This window comes from Vombatus ursinus, unplaced genomic scaffold, assembly GCF_900497805.2.
Source record: "Vombatus ursinus unplaced genomic scaffold, bare-nosed wombat genome assembly UNPS02014773.1, whole genome shotgun sequence".
NCBI lineage: Eukaryota > Metazoa > Chordata > Mammalia > Diprotodontia > Vombatidae > Vombatus > Vombatus ursinus.
The window spans coordinates 41013312-41028767 of NW_020954551.1; the positions used below are offsets into that span (position 1 = coordinate 41013312).

Consider the following 15456-nt stretch of genomic DNA (forward strand, 5'->3'; position numbering starts at 1 on the left):
ACTCTTCTCTTACACCCCGCCCCGCAGGCTGCGCGGACCCCGCCCTCTTGGGGGATTGGTTTTGGATTTAGGCGCCTAGAGGGGCGAGGCTCCGTGGGGCAGCACCTCCCTTGGAAGGTGGGGGCGAGAAACAAAGACTACAATTCCCAGAATGCCTCGCGAGGGAAGCCCTTCGCGATTGGCTGCCCGTCCGCCGGCGGCCAATAAGACGAGGCCTTGTTAGCGGGGAGCTTGCTGCGGAGACTGAGGGAGCCGGAGGGAACAGGGAGTCCCGAAGTGGGTTCTAGGGTCCTGTGGAGGAAACGGTTTGTTCCCGTTTGCTCCCCTTCGCCTCCGGAACCTCCCGGGGGTCTCTGTTCCGGGAGGGCGGGGATGGGGAGCACCGAGAGCACTCCCCGCAAGGTGTCCTTCGGGGTGGACGAGGAGGAGCGGGTGCGGGTGCTGCAGGGGATCCGGGTGAGTGCGGAGCTAGGCCGCGCCGGGGGAGGGGCCGGGGAAGGGGGAGCGGGGAGGGGCGGGGAATCCGCCAACGGACTCCGGGATCTGCCCCCTCCTACCTGACGTGGGGGGGGGGGAAACTGAGGCCTGGAGGTGGCAAGGGACTTGTCTAAGGTCACACGCCCCGAGGCTGGCGGGGCTAAACCCGACGGGCTCCCAGCCTGCCCCCCAGCTCTCCAGTTGTTCCCTTAGTGAGTGGAGTAAGGAGCCGAGCCCGGTTTTAAAACAAAACAAAACAACAAAAATCCACTTTTATTTCTTTCAGTGAACAAAAGCCCACCTTCTCTTCCTGCACCACCCCCATGAAAAAGGAAAGAAAAATAAATAAAACCTGTGTTTTTTTTTTAATGATTATATTTTATTTTCAGATCTGCGTTCTCTCCCTCTTTCCTCACCCCCCTCCCCAAATTGAGGAAGCCAGAAAAAAGAAAAACAAAACAAAACTGTTACAGATGTGTGCAGTCAAGCAAAACAGAGTCCCACATTGGTCACCTGCTCTCTCTTTATATACACACAAATATACGTACATGTGTATATATGTGTAAACACACATGAGGAAACTGAGGCCCTATCTGTGTATTTATATATATATGCATATACACACATATATGTATATGTATACACACCCATATGAGGAAACAGGCCTGTATATTAGTATGTATACATACACATACATACATATGGAAACTCAGGCCTGTATATATGTGTGCATATGTGCACACACATGAGGTAACTGGGGCCTGTCTGTATGTGTATATACATACATATATACACACATATATGAGGAACGACTGAGCAACAAAAGTCACATAGATAGATAGATAGATAGATAGATAGATAGATAGATAGATAGATAGATATGGCCAGTATAGGAATCTGTTTTGCTTGACTACTGCATGTATAAATATAGATGTATCAATCTGCACCATGAGGCTATCACCTCACTATCATGAGATAGGTAGCATAAAACGAAACCTTTTTTTTTTTAAACAAATATGTATAGTCAAGAAAAACTAATTTGCCCATTGGCCATGTCCAAAAAATATATTTCAACCCACATCCTGAGTCTATCACGATTTATTAAAAGGAGTTGGGTAGCGTAAAACAAAACCTTTGTAACTAATATGTATAGTCAAGCCAAACACATTTCCCCTTCGGCCGTGTCCAAAAAATATGTCTCAGTCTGTGCTCTGAATCCATCACCTGTCTGGGAGAAGGAGGGTAGTCTGATTCATTGTTAAGTCCTCTCCAGCTGTGCTTGGTTTTTGCAGTGAATGGTGTTCTTAAAAGTCTTTCTAAGCTGTTTGTCTTTTATTATGGTGTTATATAAATTGTGGTTCTGGTTAGGCCCACTTTGCATCAGTTCATAGAACAGCAGTAATAATACAGTTGTCCCTTGACACTTGGTAGGGGTTAGGGGCACAGGACCCCTGCAAATGTGAAAAGCCTCAAATAACTCCAGGCCCCATTTGTTGTCGTTCAGTCATTTTTCAGTCATGTTCGACTTTTTGTGATCCCATTTGCAGTTTTCTTGGCAAAGGTCCTGGAGTGGTTTGTCCTTCTCCAGCTCATTTAACAGGTGATGAAACAGGCAAACAGGGGTAAGTGACTTGCCCAGGATCACACAAATAGTAAGTGTTTAAGGCCAGAAAAATGAGTCTTCCTGACTTGAAGCCTGGTGGTCTCTGTGCCGCCCATATGTGCCCCAGCCCAAACCTTTATTTTTAATAATTCTGACCATATTTATTTAACACAAAAAACACATAAAACAACACACTGCACCCATAAAAAAGTTGCGCTTTCTACTAGAGAGAGATTAGTATCTCACACACTGTGCATAGTCTTTGCAGCCTCCTGTGCAGCTGCAGTTGCTGCTTCACAGAATTCTTTCCAGGAAAAGCCCTAGATACATTGATCACTGGGGAAGAAAATCATGTGACTGACTCCAGATGGTAGAGGGACAAAGAGGAGGCATCCCCAAAGAGTGCATGTAATTCTTTAGCGCACTGAAACTTTTAACAAAATCTTATTGTTAATAATAAATTTATGTATGTGTACTTACAGTAATAAATTATAAAATAGGTAACATGCAGTATTTATGCATTTATGACTTATTAAAGTTTTTTAAGTTTTCTTTATATATGTGAGTCATCTATGATTTTCTGCAGCGCACCACAGATCTCCAAAAATTCCCATTTAATTATCGATGACCAATCCACAGATAACCAAAACGTATAAAGATGACTGTAGTTAGCATTTAATATAGCGCTTTAAAGTTTGAAAAGCACTTTGTATAAATTATACAAATCTTTCTAGATTTCTCTGACAACATCCCTTTCACCTTTTTTTTTAAGAGCACAATCATTCCATCACCTTCATATGTTCTGAATTATTCAGCCATTTCTCAATTGAGGGGCACTCCTTTAGTTCCAGTTCTTTACCATTACTAGCAGAGCCAGACTTTGAACCCAGGGTTCCTGACTCTAAATTAGAGGGTATGGGCATAGAAGGGAGAGGGAAAAGGTAGCGGCAGAGATAGGGAAGAGACCTGAACCAGATGTCAGGACACTTGAGTTTTCAACCCTGTTTCTGTCACCAACTGGCTGGGTGATTTTGGGTAAGTCGAATTCTTTCTCTGGGCCCATAGAATTTCATGTCACTGAGGCATTGTCCTCTTATCCTCAGAGCCCTCTGTTAGCATGTTGCCTGCCTCTTTGGGGCTTTTCACTGAGAAGTAGTGTGGTGTAATGGATAGAGCAGTGGTTGGATTCAGTAAGACCTGGGTCGGACTTCTACCTGAGATGATATCTGTGACAAGACATTTAACCTCTCAGCCCTGGTTTTCTAATTTGCAAAATGGAGATAATTATAGCACCTACTTTACAAGATTGTTTGAGGAGTCAAGTAAGATAATATGTGTACAGTGCTTTGAAAATATTCAAGCATTATATAAATTTCAACTGTTAGTATTCATAGCTGGATGGGGGTTTAGAGAACCTTCTAGGCTAGAGGTTCTTAACCTTATCATGGATCCCTTTCACATTTAGTTTGGTGAAACCTATGGACTCCTCAGAATCATTTTTTTAAAATATAAAAACATAGAGGATTGAAAAAGGAAACCAATTACTGAAGTATAGTTATCAAAATTTTTTTAAAAAACAGGTTCATGGACTTAAGGTTAAGAACCCCTGTTCTAGGCCACCCCCTTTATTTTCACAAAGGAGAAAATCCGAGATCTGGGGAAATTGATTGCAAGACAAATGGCCACCTAGCCTCTGTTTGAAGACATCTTCAGCACATTGTCCAATATATGGGGGACACAGAGAGAAGTCTAACAACTAGGCAGATCAGAAAATGCTCCCCTAGAAGGTGGTAAATGAGTTGAATTTTGGAGGAAGCTCAGGATTCCAAGAGCTTGGAAGTGAGGAGGAAGGGCTTTCCAGGCAAGGGAAGCAGCGTGTGCAAAGTCAGAGGAGCAAGAGGGAATTTGAAGTTAGAAGAATGGCAAGTGAGCCAGTCTGGCCAGAACACAGAGGGCGTGAAGGGGAATCCTGGTGCAGCAAGCCTGCAAATATCAACTGTAGCCAGATTGTGAGAGGCTTTACATTCCAAGTAGAGAGAGGAATTTGATTTTTATCTTAGAAACTGTAGGGAAATGCTGATGATGCTGTTGGAAGTGGGGTATATGGCATTGTCAGACCTATTTTAGGAAGAGTACTTTGGCAGCTGCATGGTTAATGAATTGGCGAGGGGAGAGGCTGAAAGCTAAGGGTCTAATTAGGAGACGTTAATCTAGTCAATGAATTAATGTTTCTTAAGGCCTACTATGTGCCAGGCACTGTGCTAAGTCCTGGGGATACAAGGAAAGGCAAAAGACAGTCCCTTGCTCTCACGGAATGCAGTCTAATGAGGGAGACAAAATACAAACAATTACGTGAAAGTCAAGATATAATTAATTATATATATATATATATGTATATAATATATATATATATATATGATAAGTTAGAGATAATCAGTAGAGGGAAGGCACTAGAATTTAGGGGGATTGGGAAAGGGTTCTCATAGACGATGAGATTTTAGCTGGGACTTGAAGGAAGACAGGCAGGAGGCAGAGATGAGGAGGGAGAGCAGTCCAGGCATGGGACAGCCAGTGAAAATGCTCATCAGAAGTGATGTGTACCTGAACTAGGGTGATAGCTATGTGAGTGTAGAAAGGGGGATCTCTTTGAGAAAGATGTTCTGGAGATAGGATTATTAAGGATTGGCCATTGATTAGATACGGGAAAGGAAGAAGTCAAAGACAATTTTGAGGTTGTGAATCTGGGTGATTGGAAGGATGGGGGAGGATCAGGTAAAATAATGTGCTCTGTTTTGGATGTGTTGAATTTGAGATGTGACATCTAGGTAGAGATATGGGACTGGACCCTTAAAAGAAAGACTAGGGCTAGATATATAAATCTGGGAGTCATCTGCATAGAGATAATAATTGAACCCATGGGAGTTATAAAATCACTAAGAGAGCATATATGAAGACTGAAGGGAGTTTAGGACAGTCTTTTGGACAGCTCTAATTATTAGGAAGTTTTTTATTACGTAGAGTCAGAGAGTTGCCTCACTGCAGTTTTTACCCTTTTTCCTGGTTCTGCCCTCTGGAGCTGAGTAACACAAACCAAACCCTTTGTCATAAGGCAGCTCATCAGATACTTGAAGACAGCTATGGTTTCTGTGTAACTTCTCTCCTTCAGGCTAAAAGTCCCTCTTTCCTTCAACCACTGATTGCAAGTGTTGTCATTATCCTAGTTGCTTTCCTTTGGATGAGATCTTGCTTGTTAATGTCCTTATTAAAGTAGGTCTCCCAGGACTGAGCATGGTCTCCATGTTGCTTGATTAGAACAGAGTGTAGAGGAATTTTTACCTCCCTCATCCAAGGCACTAGGCTTGGTTGCTTGTCACCCCCATGATTTCACATTCAGCTTGCAGTCCAATAGAACCTCCCATCTTTTTCACACAAATTTTTGTCTAGTCCTTGATCCCTCTGAGAGACATCTGGTAGAGTACACAGTGTACTGGGGCTGCGGTTAGGAAAACCTTCCTCCAGTGCCCAATAGCTGGGTTATTAGGGCAAGTCTCTGAACCTTTTGGAAGCTCAGTTTCCTTATTCTAAAATGATGATGGTACTACCTGTAATCCCTAACTCTTAGTGTTGTTGTGAGACTCAGATGGGATAATGTGCCCCATTATTGATTTACAAATCATAAAATTGCAATGTAAATGTCAGCTATTATGTCAGCTACATCTCTCCAATCTTTTATTCATTCAGTTGAATGAATTCAGTTGATTTTTAAAAATCCAAGTGTGAGAATATTACATTATCCTTACTAAGTATTATTAGATTTGACTCATTGTTCTAAGTTTGTGTTATCTGTAAATTTGATTAGCATGTCATTTCTGCCTTCATCCAGTTTGTTGCTAAAGATTATTTTAAATAACACATGACTAAGGACAGATCCCTGGGACACTCTACTACAGGCTTTCCTTCAAATTGACATACTGTCACAAATCAAGAGTTGAAAAGACTTAGAGGTCATCTAGTTCAGCCTTCTAATTTATAGATGACAAAACTGAGGCACAGAGAGGTGAAGGGAGTTGCCCAAGATCTCACATGTGGCAGAACCAGGATTTGAATCCAAATTCATAATTCTGTTGACTATTGTACCACATTGGTTGAACTATGGATACTTTTTGGATCAAGTCTTTCAATCATTTCCAAATTCATCTCACTGTACTATTGTCTGTCCTACATTTCCCTGTCTTGTCCACAAAGATAGCTTGAGAGACTTTATTAAATGCTTTGGAAAACCAATCATACCCAGTCTTTGTCATTATCCAAATCTCCCAGGCTAGTAACCCTACCAAAAGAGAAGATAAGGTTGATCTGATATACCTGTTCATGATGAAACTATGCTAGCTCCTAGTGTTCACTACTTCCCTTTCCAAATGTTCACAAACCATCCCTTTAATACTATATTCTTGCATTTTGCCAGGAATAGTTTGAAGTTTGAGGACTGTTTTACATTATTAAATATGAGGACCACATTTTCCCATTATCTCCCATTCTGCATGGGCTTTTAGAGGTTGCTGACAGCAGCTCAGCAGTCAGATCTGCTAGTTCTTCTAGTAAGTTCATGCAATTTACTGGTGTCAAACTCAAATACATATTTTGCAGCCACATATTGACTTAGAATACTCCATATTGACATTATTTGTATTCTATCATATTGTTATTTATTTTGTGAAATGTTTCCCAATTGTATTTTAATCTAGTTCAGACTGCCCTGGGGAGTGTTGTGGTGTGTTTGACACATCTGATATGGTTAGTTCTGGCCTGGTAATTTGAACTTATTGGTGGCAGATGGATGCTTTCTTACCCCCTATTAACTTATCTTGGATTTCAACTCCCTAATTTACCATTTTTGTTTGAGCCTTCCTAGTCGAAAGATCGTTCTCGGTGGAGAAAACAGAAGCAAACTAAGAGTTGAGTTAGCAGGGATCCTTTCACATTTGATCTTCTTGATCCCCTAAATAGCTTTCAAAGCCCTTTTTTCTATTCCTTAGCATTTATCTCTAGCCCCAGCTCATTCTAAGAGTTATATTCTTGACATTCTTACAGTGATGCTTGTGACAATTTCCTTTTCCATATAAATGAGGAGGTTGGAGTAGATGATTTCTGAGGTTCCTTCCAGCTCAGAGATGTTGATGATTTGACAATTCTGAATGGGGGATGGCAGAGAAATAGAGGGAAGTGGAAGTAGTGGGAATAGAGGGCTGGGATAGAAGTGAGAATTGAGGAGAGGTCACGAGAGAAGGAAAAAGGTTGAAAGAGAAGGGGGATTGATGGTTGGAGGGACCGAAAGGTGGAGATAGGCAGCAGAGATAGTTTGAAAAGGAAAGGGGAAAAAGAACAGGGCAGTTGTTAACAGTCAGCAAATGGCTCAAATTCTAGCTCGACTACTTTTTGCCTTACTTTGGTCAAGTCATTTAACCTTTGGAAGCTTTAGTTCCTTCATATGTAAGGTAAAGAGAGCAATGCCTATACTACATACTTCATTGTTGTCCATTCATTGTGTAAATATCAGAGTTGGGTTGCTTTGAGGATTAAATGATTAAATGAGGCAGCTGGTAGCACAGTGACTGGAACACTGGGCCTGAAGTCAGGAGGACTTGAGTTCAAATCTTGCCCTAAACACTTACTAGCTGTGTGGCCCTGGGTAGATCATGTAACCTCTACTTCCCTCCTCTATAAAATAGGGATAATAATAGCACCTATCTCCCAGAGTTGTTGTGAGGATCAAATGAGCTAATAATTGTAAAGGGTTTAACACAGTGCTTGGCACATAATAGATGCTAGTTATGATTATGATAATTATATTATTAGATATGATTAAAGCACTGTGTAGACCTTTGTAAGTGCTATGTAGTTGTGAGCTGTTGTCATTATCTAGAGGAGGGTGCATGACTCTGGTCTCTCTGTCACTGACCCTGCTCTCTATTTCTTGGCCTGTACCATACTATAATGCTGGCCATTCTCTGCCCACATCATGCTGTCCTGCTTTGTTCATATTCTATCCCACCAACCCTGCTGCAAGAGCTGTGAGCTCTGGAGTGTAGGGGGCTTTGCAGTTTGCTGAGTGCTGTCTTCAGGACACCCCTGGGAATAGGCAGTACAGACATTTTCCTCATTTGACAGAGTAGGAAACCGAGACTCGTGGTGCCTTGTGCCTAGTAGGAACTTACCTTTTTTTCCCTGTAATCATTTACTAAATGTTTGCTGCACAAGCCTAGTGAAATGTTAGAGATCCCCGCCAGAGTCTCTGTTCAGGACTCCTGGTCCAGTGATTTTTCCAGTATAGCCTTTTTGTTCTCAAACTTTGGAGGGAAGGGATTATCTGCAGTGGAAAGGCCTTGGAGCTAGTTCTTGCTTTGTTGTTAACAATTTTGGGCAGATCATTGAATTTCTTTGGCTCTTAATTTCTTCAGCTGTAAAATGGGCATAATATCTTCACTGTCTTGTCTCCCCCCCGGTTCACATACACCAAGTACCTTAGAATATTGTTTCAAGACTCAGATGTGAGGTGGAAGTGTTTGTGAAAAAATATAAACTGTCAGAGAAATGTACAATTTTAAATTCTTTTTAATAATTTGGTGCTAAATAGACCTTCAGGAAGGTAGAAAGGGAATTTTTATTAGAAGGTTAGGGGAAAAATAGAATGAGAGACACTCCACTGATATTTGTTTAAAATAAATTTTCCCTGAGCCATTTCTCTATGTTTTTTCTTTTCCCCAAACATTAAACCAACAAGCATTTATTAAACCCAAACTATATTCCAGACACTGAATATAGATAGACAAAAATACAATGATCCCTATTCCCAGGAACTTCCATTGTATCTGGAGAGACAGCTTGTACACTGAGATGTATATTTTTCCCTAATTTACTAGATTAATCTCATTTTCTCTTCTGATAGTTACTGCATTGATAGATAAATCAGGAGGAAGCCCTAAACCTTAGTATACCTGGACTCCTGCAAAGCACCAAAGGAGAAGGTGGAATGATAAAGCTTTCAGTCAAAGTATGCCAACACCCCAGGTGCAGAATCTGTGCTAACCTATGTTTATGCATGTACAAGGACGCACAAAGTAAATACAAGATAATTTAAAGGGTGGGGGGGGTGGCATTAGCTGCCAAAGGGATCAAGAAAGGCTTTGGAAACAAGATAAGGATTCTAAGAAACAGAGATAAAGAGGAAGTACATTCCAGGCATGCACATGGGAGATAGAATATCATGTATGGGGAAAAATCAATTAATTAATAAACATTTATTAAGTACCTACTTTATGCCAGGCACTGTGCCAAGCACTGGAGATACAAAAAGAGGCAAAAAACAGTCTCTGCCCTTAAGGAGCTTAACAGTCAAATTGGGGAGACAACGTGGAAACAAATATGTACAAAGCAAGCTACATACAGGATAAATAGGAAATAATTAACAGAGGAAGGCAATGAAATTAAGAGGGGTGGGGGAAGGCTTCCTGTGTAGAAAGTGGGATTTTAGTTGGGACTTAAAGGAAGCTAGGGAAGCCAGTAGACAGAAATGAGGAGGGAGAGCATTCCAGGCATGGGTGACAGTCAAAGAAAATGCCCAGAACAGAGAGATGAAGTGTCTTGTTCATAGAAGAGCCAGGACGCCATTGTCATTGTATGTGGTGGGGAGTAAGGTATAAGAAGACTGAAAAGGCAGGGGCAGACTAGGTTATGAAGGGCTTTGAATGCCAAACAGAGCATTTTGTTTTTGAGCCTCGAGACAGTAGGGAGCCATGAGAGTTTATTGAGTAGGGGAGTGACATAGTTGGACCTGAGCTTAATAGTAGTGGCTTAATGGTCAGGAGTATGGTCAGGAGTGGGGAGAAACTTGAGGTAGCAAATGGGCCAGTTTAGCTAGGCTGTAGATTATAAGCATGAAGAACAATGTAGAGGAAGGCTGGAAAGGTAGATCAATATATGTTCTTTTAAAATTCTTTTCTTGATATCTTTTGTTTTGACATCACTTTTATTTCCAGTGTTTGTCCTTCCCTCTCTCCCCCGCAAAAAAATTATTCCATTTTTCCTTCCCTACCCATTGAGACATACCTATTAATGAAATCATTTGTATGTTTTCAGTTTTGCCTCTTAGCCTTCTTGGCAAGGTTGAAAAGCAGGTGTTACTAAAAGTGGTAAGCCCTTGGAGACTTCCTTTTTTTGAGAGAGACTACCTTCTCATGTGACCTTCATTTAAGAGGTCAAGTGCAAGCTATATAGCTAGCTGTATGAGTGTTTGATGCTGGCAAAACATCACAGATTAAGTGTTAGAGCTGGGGGTGATCCTAGACATCACCTGATTGAACCCATCTTGCTTTACAGATGTGGAAACCTAGACCCAGAGAAGTAAAGTAACTCAGCTAGGGTCACACAGCTAGCCAGTAATAGCAGGGCTGGGCCTCAAACCTAGCTCTGGACTCTTGTCCCTTGTGCTTTCCTTTATGCCACCCCATTATGATTGGGACTTTGTGCAGAGTGAGGGAGAGACGTTCTCAGTTAAAGGACCTTTGCTGTTAATTTAACAAAAGTGGTACTGGTTTTCAACAATGATGACAATGATAAATGATAAATGATTAGTTTCATTGGTCATGTTCCTGAAGCCAAGTGTCTGCATCAGGCTTTTTGTTGCAAATGTAAGTAGAGAATTTCCAGAACCTGGTTATAGGCACTCTGCCAATTCTCTCAAGAAAGGTACCAGGACCATTTTAATTTTTTAACTATTTTACATTAACCTACATGATAGGGTCCCCTAATTCCAAGTAAAGTAAAATAAAACCAAGGTGCAAAATACTGCAGTGATATTCAACTGGTTTTTAGAACATTACTACGTGGTTTTCTTTTCAGCCACTTAAGTCTAATCACTTCCTCAGTGCTGACCAGGGCACAGAGGGGTGGTGCTTTCTACACAGCCCCTTTTCTCCTAATTAAGAGGGAAAAAAAGAACTAAATAGCCATTTTCAGGAATTAGCAACATTTGGTTGGTTGCTTGGTTATCAACCCTAGCCTTCCTTCAGGTCTTCAGTTTATCCCTACACTCTCTTTTCCTTCATTCAATGCCAAGGGCCTGACTTGTGCCTGGAGCTGAGAGAAATGCAAAGAAGCAGAGGACAGACACACTCTTACCTGGACCCCTCTGAAACATTGTTAAATAACAATGCTACAAGTGCTGACCGAGACTGAATTAGTTCCAAATTGGCAGTGCTGCTTTTGTCAAAACAAAAGATATCAAGAAAAGAATTTTAAAGGAACATATACTGATCTACCTTTCCAGCCTTCCTCTACATTGTTCTTCTTCATGCTTACAGTCTACAGTCTGGCTAAACTGGCCATACTCCATACTCCATTAAGCCACTACTATTAAGCTCAGGTCCAACTATGTCACTCCCCTACTCAATAAACTCTCATGGCTCCCTACTGTCTCGAGGCTCAAAAACAAAATGCTCTGTTTGACATTCAAAGCCCTTCATAACCTAGTCTGCCCCTGCCTTTCCAGTCTTCTTATACCTTACTCCCCACCACATACTCTTTCATCCAATGACAATGGCCTCCTGGCTCTTCCATGACTCTCGGTTCTGGGCAAAGAATTGGAAATTAAGGGGATGCCCGTCAAATGGGGAATGGCTGAACAAGTTGTGGTGTATGATTATAATGGAATATTATTATGCTGCAAGAAATGATGAGCAAGATGATTCCAGAAAAACCTGGAAAAACTAATATGAACTGATGCAAAGGGAAGTGAGCAGAACCAAGAGAACACTGTACAGAATAATACCAATATTGTAATGGTGATCACTATAACAGTCTTTCAGGCCTATTAGTTTCACTCTGTTAGAGTCCGTTACAACCTCTTTTCTTCCTGGTCACAAACTGGCAAAGTGTTTCTACTTCGTGAGTTTCTTGAGGGCACAGGCAGATGTAGAGGTCAGGTTTGTAAAGTGTGTTTGAGGGCAAAAGTCTGGGCATCAGTCTCTTCCAGGAGCAGCCTGAATCAGATTAAAATGTATTTGGGAAATATTTCTAAAAATGAATAAAAATATAATAGAACAAAGGTCATATTGACACGTGGTTTTCAAAGTCCTTCTGTGGCCACAGGGATCCTAATGTACAGTTTAGTGGCCCCCATTTCTATTTGAGTTTGACACCACTGCTCAAAGGACTCTGTTTTGGACTTTTCTTGTGTGTCTTCAGGCTAAGAACTAAGGCCTCAACCTTAGAATCGTAGACCATAGAGTTCCAGATTGGAAGAGGCTGTGAATGCTGTCTAGTCCAGGGGTTCTTAACTTTTTGTTGTGTTATTAACCCACCTTTTGGAAGTCAATGGATTCCTCAGAATGATGTTTCTGAATGCATAAAATAAAATACATTAGGATAACAAAGGAAACGATTATATTGAGATAGTTATCCAAATAACTAAGAAAAAGAAGTTCAGAGACTCCCTGAAATGTATCCCTGGACCTCTTTAATGGAGTACCCCAGGTGAAGACCTCTGATCTAAGTCTAACCCTTTAGTTTTACAGAGGAGAAAACTGAGGCCCAGAAAGAAGTTAGTTGTCCCAGGTCACACAACTAGTTAGTGGCAGAACTGGGATTAGAACCCAATTATTTTGACTTGCAGAACAGTGTTCTTTCTGCTGTTCTCAGTTGCCTTCTTCTACCCCATTATCCCCCTTAGCATTTGAGACCATGGATGGAGTCTAGTATGCCTGGGGCTATTTTGAATTTCAGGGTTTGAATCTAGATTTACAGACCTCCACTCTGGTTATGTTGGTGTGAATGCCATTTTCCAGATGGTGTTTAGTCTCACACGTCTACAGTGTATGTATATATATTTGTTGATTAAAAATATTACTTGCTCTATTTTGCAGCAACATTAAAAAATATTGCAAATTTCCCTTGTTGCCAACAGGGAATCTGCCAATGTTTTACTTAACCCTTTATTTACCAGGTAGCATAGTTCAGTAGATTCATTATAGGCAAAGACTTGTGATTCAAGTGCTATTAGCATCCAGTTATAGAGGGAGGTAGAAGTAAAGTGGATTCAGACCAGGGAGACAGCTTTTCCAAGAGAAAAGAGCATGGCAGTTACCTTCAGTAGATTCCCAGGGCCATTGACTGTTCTTTGTGCTTCAGCAGTAATGGCTTACTTCTTGTGCATTTTGTAAGTAGGGTTTCTTCTCCATAACATATGGCTCATCTCTGCAGCATTCAGGGGACCGTTGGCAGCTGCTACTGGACCTCACTTCATTGTGCACCCCTAGTAAAGTCCATTAGTGTTGCCTTTTATTTAGCTTCTTCCCAACCAGGGATTCAGGGGCCTTTGTTGTCTTTCTCCAGTGGCTTCTTTGTATGTAGGCACTGAGTCCCCAAACTTAGACTCAGTAAAATTCAGTTGAACAACTATTTAATGCTTACTATGTGCAGAGTGGTTATTAGGTGCTAGTGAGGTAAAGACAAAATAGGGAAGTCCTTGTTCTCCCAGAGTTTACATTTCACTTAGGAAACACAACGTGTAAACAGATAAGTAGATCCAAAATAATTTGAGGAGAGAACATTAACAACTACAGGTAATCAGGAAAGACTACATAGATGATGTTGTGCCTGAGCTGAGTTTGAAGAGAAACTAGAGGTTCTAAGGTACCAAGAGAAGGAGAGAGTGCATTTCAGGGATGGATGAATTCCTTTGTTGATGCACAGGCATCAGAAATGTGTCAAACCTGGGAAATAGTTGGTATGCCACTTGGCTGAAATATAGACCATGTGAAAGGGATGAATATGAAATAAACTGGAAATGTAGGTGGGAGTCATACTTCGGACGACTTCAAATGTTGGGCCAAGGTCTTTTATTTTGGAGTTGATAGGGAACCATTGAAGTCTTTTGAGAATGGTAGAGATGTGGTCAATTAGTGAAGAGCCTTGAGTGCATGTCATATGAGTATTGGTTGATGGAATTGGAGAACAGAAGATGGGGAGAGCAGAGGGAGGATGTGAAAACTGTCTTCAAGAGTCTGATGGGTTCTCTGGTGGGGGAGGAACTGAATTTGTTCAGTTTTGCACCACTGGAGAGGTTCTGGAGCAATGGTTAGGTACTGCAAAGAGGTAGATTCAGGCCCAATGTTAGGAAGAAACTTCCTAACAATTAGAGGTATCCAAAAGCAGAGGGGATTGACTTAGTAAGGAAAAATACCATCTCTTCCTCAAGGACTGAAGGGAAGGAGAGGATAGGGCTAATGCAGAGGGATTTTTAGGTTTATAGTAGGGGAGATGAAGGAGCTCACAGAAGATGACTTCTGTTTTTAAAGTAGGAGATTAGGTGATACACCTTTGTGGTATATGACTTCATCTTTTTTGTATAACTTTATCCAGTAGCATTTAGCTCTTTCAGAGGAGGAGGAATTATTCAACTCCTGAATTCTTTCAAGACTTATTTATTATTATATTCTTTCTAGTACTCTACTTCCTAGTTTAATTAGTCTACTAACTCTTCCCCAAACATAGCACTCCATCTCTCACCTCCTTTCTTTCATGCAGGCTGCCCTCTGTGCCAAAATGCATTCCCTCCTTACTTCTGCCTCTTAGGATCCCTAGCTTCCTTCAGGCTCGGCTCAGGACTCCTACAGTGAGCCTTTTTTGGACTTCCTCCTCAAGTTATTTCCTGTTACCTCTAAAATAAGATATACACTTCTCTTTTTGCCATTTAAAGCTTTTCATTGCTTGGCACCCTTTCTCATCTTCGTATACATTTCTCCTCTTCTTGCATTCTGCAATCTAGTCATACTGCCTGCTTGTTCTGTGCATATGTCATGCTCCCTCCTGTCTCTATTCTTTTGCATTGGCTGTCCCCTGTGCCTACCTGACTCCTTCCTTACCTCCATCTCTTGGAAACTCTAGTTTACTTCAAGAATCAGCTCAAGCACTACCTTTGGCAGAAAACCTTTACAGATTCTCCCAGCTTCTAATATGCTACCTTCTATTGACTTGGTATATATTATTTAAATACATGTATACATATATATTCGTGTTATGTCATAGAATATAAGTTCCATTAGAATATAAGTTCTTTGAAGACAGATACTTATTGTATTTCCTGTGCTTAGCACAATGCCTGGCACATCATAAGTACTAAGTAAATAGTTGTTGCTTTATTTTTCATTTTGAACTGAAACACCAAAATCAGAGTATTTTCATACATGTAACAGAACACAAACAGATGATTCTTTATGAAATTAAATCTCCATCTTATGTTACTTGCTTTAAAAAAAGCACATAATAAATTCTATGTACTACTTTCAAAAGTATTCTGCTTGTCAGTGCTTACTTCTCTG

At 41.0% G+C, this 15456-nt stretch overlaps 1 protein-coding gene across 3 annotated transcripts in view; it reads left to right on the forward strand.

Moving 5' to 3' along the window:
- Nucleotides 1-239: 239 nt before the first annotated feature.
- CHCHD6 (coiled-coil-helix-coiled-coil-helix domain containing 6) overlaps nt 240-15456 on the forward strand; it is a 298780-nt gene continuing 283563 nt past the window's right edge. For all 3 annotated transcript variants that reach the window (XM_027863898.1, XM_027863899.1, XM_027863901.1), the window contains exon 1: nt 240-456. In XM_027863898.1, the coding sequence (XP_027719699.1) occupies nt 373-456 (84 nt within the window). In that variant the 5' untranslated portion in view covers nt 240-372. The remainder of the gene's footprint in view (nt 457-15456) is intronic.